The sequence below is a fragment of the Dipodomys ordii genome, unplaced genomic scaffold (assembly GCF_000151885.1).
Source record: "Dipodomys ordii isolate 6190 unplaced genomic scaffold, Dord_2.0 Scaffold58, whole genome shotgun sequence".
NCBI lineage: Eukaryota > Metazoa > Chordata > Mammalia > Rodentia > Heteromyidae > Dipodomys > Dipodomys ordii.
Window position 1 is genome coordinate 9121733 of NW_012267274.1, and position 6000 is coordinate 9127732.

A 6000-nucleotide genomic window follows, 5' to 3' on the forward strand; every position below is an offset into this window, starting at 1 on the left:
AGTAAAAAGGTTGAAATAGAGGTTCAGTTCAAGCAGTGAAGTGCCAGCCTTGGGAGAGGGAAGTCAGGGAGGAACCCAAGCAATAGTAGGAGACCCCAGCACTGACACACATACTGACACTAACACATGCATGCACACATGCACACACACACACACACACACACACACACACGCTCAGATACATAGACAGAAATAATTATAATGTAGTAAATGGGGAAGCTGTGGCTCAAGTAATAGAGTGCTAGCCTTTAGCAAAAAGAAGCTCAGGGACAGCAGCCAGGCCCTGAGTTCAAGCCACAGGACTGGCCAAAAAAAAAGAGTAAGTGGACCACAACTTTTTTTTTAGTTTTATTATTATTATTGTGAAAATACCATACAGAGGGGTTACAATTACATGGGCAAGATAGTGAGTACATTTCTTATCAAGCATTGTAGCCTCCTCCTTTGTTTCCCCATATCATCCCTTCCCCTAACCACAACATTTTAATCATCATGAAGAAAATTAGAAATTGCTTTTTTTGTTGTTTTACAATGCCTCCTCAAACTACAATATCCAAATAAAAACTTAAATTCTCTTTATATATGAAAAATAAAGTCCTCTCACATCTCAAAAAAAGGCCCAAAAAGACAGAAGAAGACTAAGAAACTTTTATGAAAGGTCAGATGATATAAGTAGGACTTCATCCAAGGGAGAGGCTGAGGAAAATATATACTTTTCAACCTTAAGCAACTGAAATATAACTATTTCAAGTAAGGATTTAAAACTCTTCAATAATGAATTCATAATGCATCACCAAGAAACACAGGAATGTGTTTGGAAATATCCCCTATCTTCTGTCTACCAAAAGCTAAACTTCGGTGTTATTTTCAGACATGAAATTCTGAGAGGTAAATCAAAACACAGATGAGCTAAGAATTAATATTTTCTTCTCCTCGTTTTAGAGCTATTAACAGAAATTCATAAAATTAGCACTTCCATCATTAACTAGATGTAATCTTCTCCCAGCTGGTGTTTAAATAATTACTTAGTTCTTCCTGAAAACCTCATTCAAAACTAATTTACTCTCTTGCATCTAATATTGCTTACACATTCTGCCACTATAGGTCCTCATCAGGTCAAGGATTTGCCATTTTCTTGGCTTCCAGTAAGAACTGTTTTCTTATGAAACAAGGAGCACAGCTTGGGGTTCTGAGGCATGAGGGGAAGAGGAAAAGTTGTAATGTATCTTACAGCTTGACCAATCAGGTAAAACCTATTCTCACAAAATTTGTATTTTTGTGACCATCCAATTAGAATAAAGGTACTGTATAAAGTGTTGTTTTTAGCCGGGCACTGGTGGCTCATACCTCTAATCCTAGCTACTCAGGAGGGTAAGATCTGAGGTTTGGAGTTCAAAGCCAGCCTGGGCAGGAAAAGTCCGTGAGATTTTATATCTAATAAACCACCAGAAAACCGGAAGTGGCTGTGGCTCAAGTGGTAGGTACAGTGCTCGCCTTGAGCTAAAGAGCTGAGGGACAGCGCCCAGGCCCAGAGTTCAAGCCCCACTACTGGGGAAAAAAAAAAGTGTTGTTTCTAGTAAGATCAAAGAAAGGTATACAAGAGATAGTATTATACTGGTCAAGTGTTTTTCAGGGATTTCCATACTTATAAATGATATATATAATCACCAGGCCAGGTAGGAAAGTTTGTGAGACTCATCTCCAATTAACCACCAGAAAACCAGAGGTGGAGCTGTGGCTCAAAGTGCTAGAGTGCTAGCCTTGAGCAAAAGAGCTCAAGATAGCTCCCAGGCCATGAGTTCAAGCCTTACAACTAACAAAAAAATTCTAGAGGCTGGAGGCATGGCTCAGTTCGTATAGGGTTAGTCAATGAGTGAAAGTTTCAGGTACAAAGTTCAAGTCTCTAACCAAAAAAAACCCTCTAATGTTGCAACTAGATGTTATAACTGTCTCAAATCATATACACTGACATTGCAAAAAGTGGGAAATTTGAAATTCAGTGTAATTTAAAAGAAAGTGAAAACCTATTTCAAAGAATAAGATGTCTAAAGAAAATTAGTGTAATTTTAAATATCCCATTATCAAGTTAAAGAAATGCAAGGGTAAAGTTGAAGAAGCTGAAATTAAAATGAAATAACTTTAAATAAGAAGCAATGTCTTGGGTGTGGGGGTGATGGGAAGGAATGGGAAGGAGAAACAAAGGAAGAGGCAACAATGCCTGATGAGAAATGTACTCATTACCTTGCCCATGTAATTGTAACCGGTATTTTCACAAAAGAGGAAGAGGAGGAGGAAGAGGAGGAGGAGGAGAAGAGGAGGAGGAGGAGAGGAAGAGGAGAGGAGGAAGAGAAGAAGAAGAGGAGGGGGAGAGGAGGAGGGGGAGGAGGAGGAGGAGCAATGTCTTAAAATCTATCTCTATGGGCTGGGAATGTTGGCTTAGTAGTAGAGTGCTCGACTAGCATGCATGAAGCCCTGGGTTCAATTCCTCAGCACCACATAAACAGAAAAAGGCGGAAGTGCCACTTTGGCTCAAGTGGCAGAGCACTAGCCTTGAGCAAAGAGAGGCTCAGGACAGAGCAGGCCCTGAGTTCAGGTGCCGGTGGCTCACGCCTGTAATCCTAGCTACTCAGGAGGCTGAGATTTGAAGATTGCAGTTCAAAGGCAGCCAGGCAGGAAAGTCCGTGAGACTCTTATCTCCAATAAACCACTAGAAAACCAGAAGTGGCACTGTGGCTCAAGTAGTAGAGCACTTGCCTTGAGCTGAAGAGCTGAGGGACAGCACCCAAATCCAGAGTTTAAACCCCACAACCGACAAAAAAGAAAAAAAATCCATCTCTAGTTCATTTAATCAGCCTAACCAAAGCAAATATGATGAGAAACTTGTTTATGAATGGAAGCAACTTCCTTCAGGGTGTCACAGCATCCACAAAATGAGTCATCCTAACAGAACGTGCCTTTTAATTAAGATACTACCAGGATGTGTTGTGAGTATCCTAAAGCTGAATGTTCAGTGCTTATTCTCATTTTTAAAATACTAGCCATTCATTATTAACGTATTATCAGCAGCCACTGGTAATAAAAAAAATTTCCCTATTTTAATAAACCTACTCTGTTTCAAATGTTCTCTATTATGGCCAGTTGACACAATTGTGACTTAGATCAGCTAACTAGTAATTGTTTGCTATGGGGCCTGCAACGTTGCTCTCTTATTATATTTGCAAGGCAAGATTTTAAAAGGTTATGTTTTAAAACATTTGACTAGAAATAGACCAGTTTATAAAAAGACACACACAGAGAGATAGAAACACAGCTTGTAAAGATTTAACACATTTAAATCCCCATAAAACTTGGCCAAATCCAGGTTAGACTATGATTCTAAGAATGCACTCAACCAGCACTCAATCAGCCGGGCGCAGGTGGCTCACGCCTGTAATCCTAGCTACTCAGGAGGCTGAGATCTGAGGATTGAGGTTCAAAGCCAGCCCAGGCAAGAAAGTCTGTGAGACTCTTATCTCCAATAAACCACTAGAAAACCCAAAGTGGCATTGTGGCTCAAGCAGTAGAGCACTCGCCTTGAGCTAGAGAGTACAGGGACAGCGCCCAAGACCAGAGTTCAAGACCCATGACTGACCAAAAAAAAAAAAGGAATGCATTCATCAGTAGCACAGATGAACTGGTGTGATTTCCCAATAGTCTACTGTCTGTGTGCAAACACATCAGCTTAGTCCATCATAAACCATAAAGACAAAAATTAGCAACAGGAACCTTTCTATTAAAGGGTCAGCTGAGAGAAAAGATGTGTATGAGCCTAATTTATTTTCGTTCAGGGAGAAAATAGATTTCTTAAATTTCATAGACTTAAGAGCTAGAATCCCAATTAGACGCTAGCAGCTCAGGCAGCTCAGCAGAGCTCTGGGGATCAAGGGTCAAAGCCAGATCAAGCAGGAAAGTCCTTGGGAGTTTATCTCCAGTTAACTAGCAAAGAGCTAGAAGCGGCATTGTGGCTCAAGTGGTAGAGCACCAAACTTGACTGAAAAAGCTAAGGCCCTGAGTTCAAGCCCCAGTACCAGCACACATACACACCACACACACACACACACACACACACACACATACGCACACACGCACGCACATTAGATTTCCCTTAAAGGAATAAAATGAGAAATTAGCACAGCAATATTCTGTGTGTGAGAGGTAGTATTCTGGTCTTTTGTTCTTTGGTCTCACTCAATTCTCCCAACAAACCCCTTGTTTCTCAAACCATAAAGGATGAACCAAGGTCTAGAATTATTTCAGTTCATTTAATACAACTCTGAAGACCAGGTACTAGTGGGTGGTGATGAGTGTCCTCCATGCTATGGCTGGGCTGGGGGCCCATGTTACTGGGCATCCTGGAGCAGCACCAAAGCAGCCAACTTCCCAAAAGGCCACACTGTTTTGGAACCTTGGTCTCTGGAACCTGCAGGTTCTAACCTAGAAGAGCTTGAAGGCACTCTCCTTTGAAGCCAGCTTCATTTGGCAAGCTAAAACACAAGTATCCAGGAACAAGGAATCTAAAAAAGTTGCTCATATCTCAGAAGATGACTGCCCTTAGTAAAGGCTTTGTCTCCCTCATGCCATCTCAGCTTTGTCTGCTCTAAAAGGTTGCTCTTGAAACTGGATCTAGGATTCTTGCAAAGCTACTGAGAAAGGCTTCAGGTTGCTCATCACTAAAGGAAACAATTCACGTCTAGCACATATCAGTGTTTCTACTCAAAGATCTACCCTATATCTATTCCCTTCTTAAACTGCAGATGTTCTAAAAACCTAAGAGGAGAAACCTGATAAACTAACCTTAGCTGGAAAGACTACTAGTCAATCTATTACATAACAGCATTCCTTCTAACTACATTATTTTGCTTTTGCAAGAAAGGAAGCAGGGCAGACAGAGTCAAAGAACAAACCAGAAGCCCCATGAATAGCCTTCTCATTCTATACTTACCTTTCCTTAATGTTCTGGCTATGACATTCAGAAGGACTGTCTTATTCTCTACATAGACTGCATTACAATGATATGACAGCTGCAGATATACTTCATCTATTACTCCCATTAGCTCTGTAGTCAAGAAGGTAGAAAGAGGGCTGGGAAGGTGGCTCAGTGGAAGAATGCTTACCTCCCATGCATGAGGCCTGGGTTCGATTTCTCAGCACCACATAAGCAGAAAAAAAAAAAGCCAGAAGTGGTGCTGTGGCTCAAAAGGTAAAGCACTAGCCTTGAGCTGAAGAACTGCGGGACAGCACCCAGGCCCAGAGTTCAGGCCCCACAACCAACAAAAAAAGAAGGTAGAAAGAAAGCAGAGCATAGTGCACATAATTGTAATCCTAGCACTCAAGAAGCTGAGACAAGAGGATCTTGAGTTTGAGGCTAGCCAGGGATACTCAACAAGACACTGCCTTAAAAAGAAAAAGAAGACTGGGACACAATAGCTCATGCCTGTAATCTTAGCTACTCAAGAGGCTAAGATTGAGAAATGCGTTTCAAAGCCATCCCATGCAGGAAAGTCCTTGAGAGTCTTATTCTGCAATTCATCACCAAAAAGCCAGAAACAGCACTGAGCAAAAAAACTCAAGGACAGTGCCCAAGCTGAGTATAGTTCCCAGGGCCAGTACAATAAGTAAACAAACGAACAAACAAAGCAAACTAGGAACCAGTGGCTTACTACTTAGGAGGTTAAGATCGGAGGATCACAATTCAGGGGCTGGGAAGATGGCTCAGTGGTAGAGCGCTTGCCTTGCATGCCTGAGGCCCTGGGTTCGATTCCTCAGCACCACATAACCAAAAAGAAAAAAAGCCAGAAGTGGTGCTGTGGCTCAAGTGGTAGAGCGCTAGCCTTGAGCTGAAGAGCTGAGGGATAGCGCCCAGGCCCAGAGTTCAGGCCACATAACTGGACCCCCCACCAAAAAAAAAAAAAAACATTTATCCAAGGATCACAATTCAAAGTACCAGAACCAACACACACA

General features: G+C 41.7%; 1 protein-coding gene across 1 annotated transcript in view; it reads right to left on the minus strand.

Annotated features, from left to right (window-relative positions):
• The window catches only part of LOC105989729 (phosphatidylinositide phosphatase SAC2-like), a 61186-nt gene extending 56096 nt beyond the window's left edge, over positions 1 to 5090 (minus strand). Inside the window, exon 1 of the mRNA XM_013021902.1 lies at positions 4982 to 5090. Within this exon, the coding sequence (XP_012877356.1) occupies positions 4982 to 5090 (109 nt within the window). The remainder of the gene's footprint in view (positions 1 to 4981) is intronic.
• Positions 5091 to 6000: the final 910 nt, after the last annotated feature.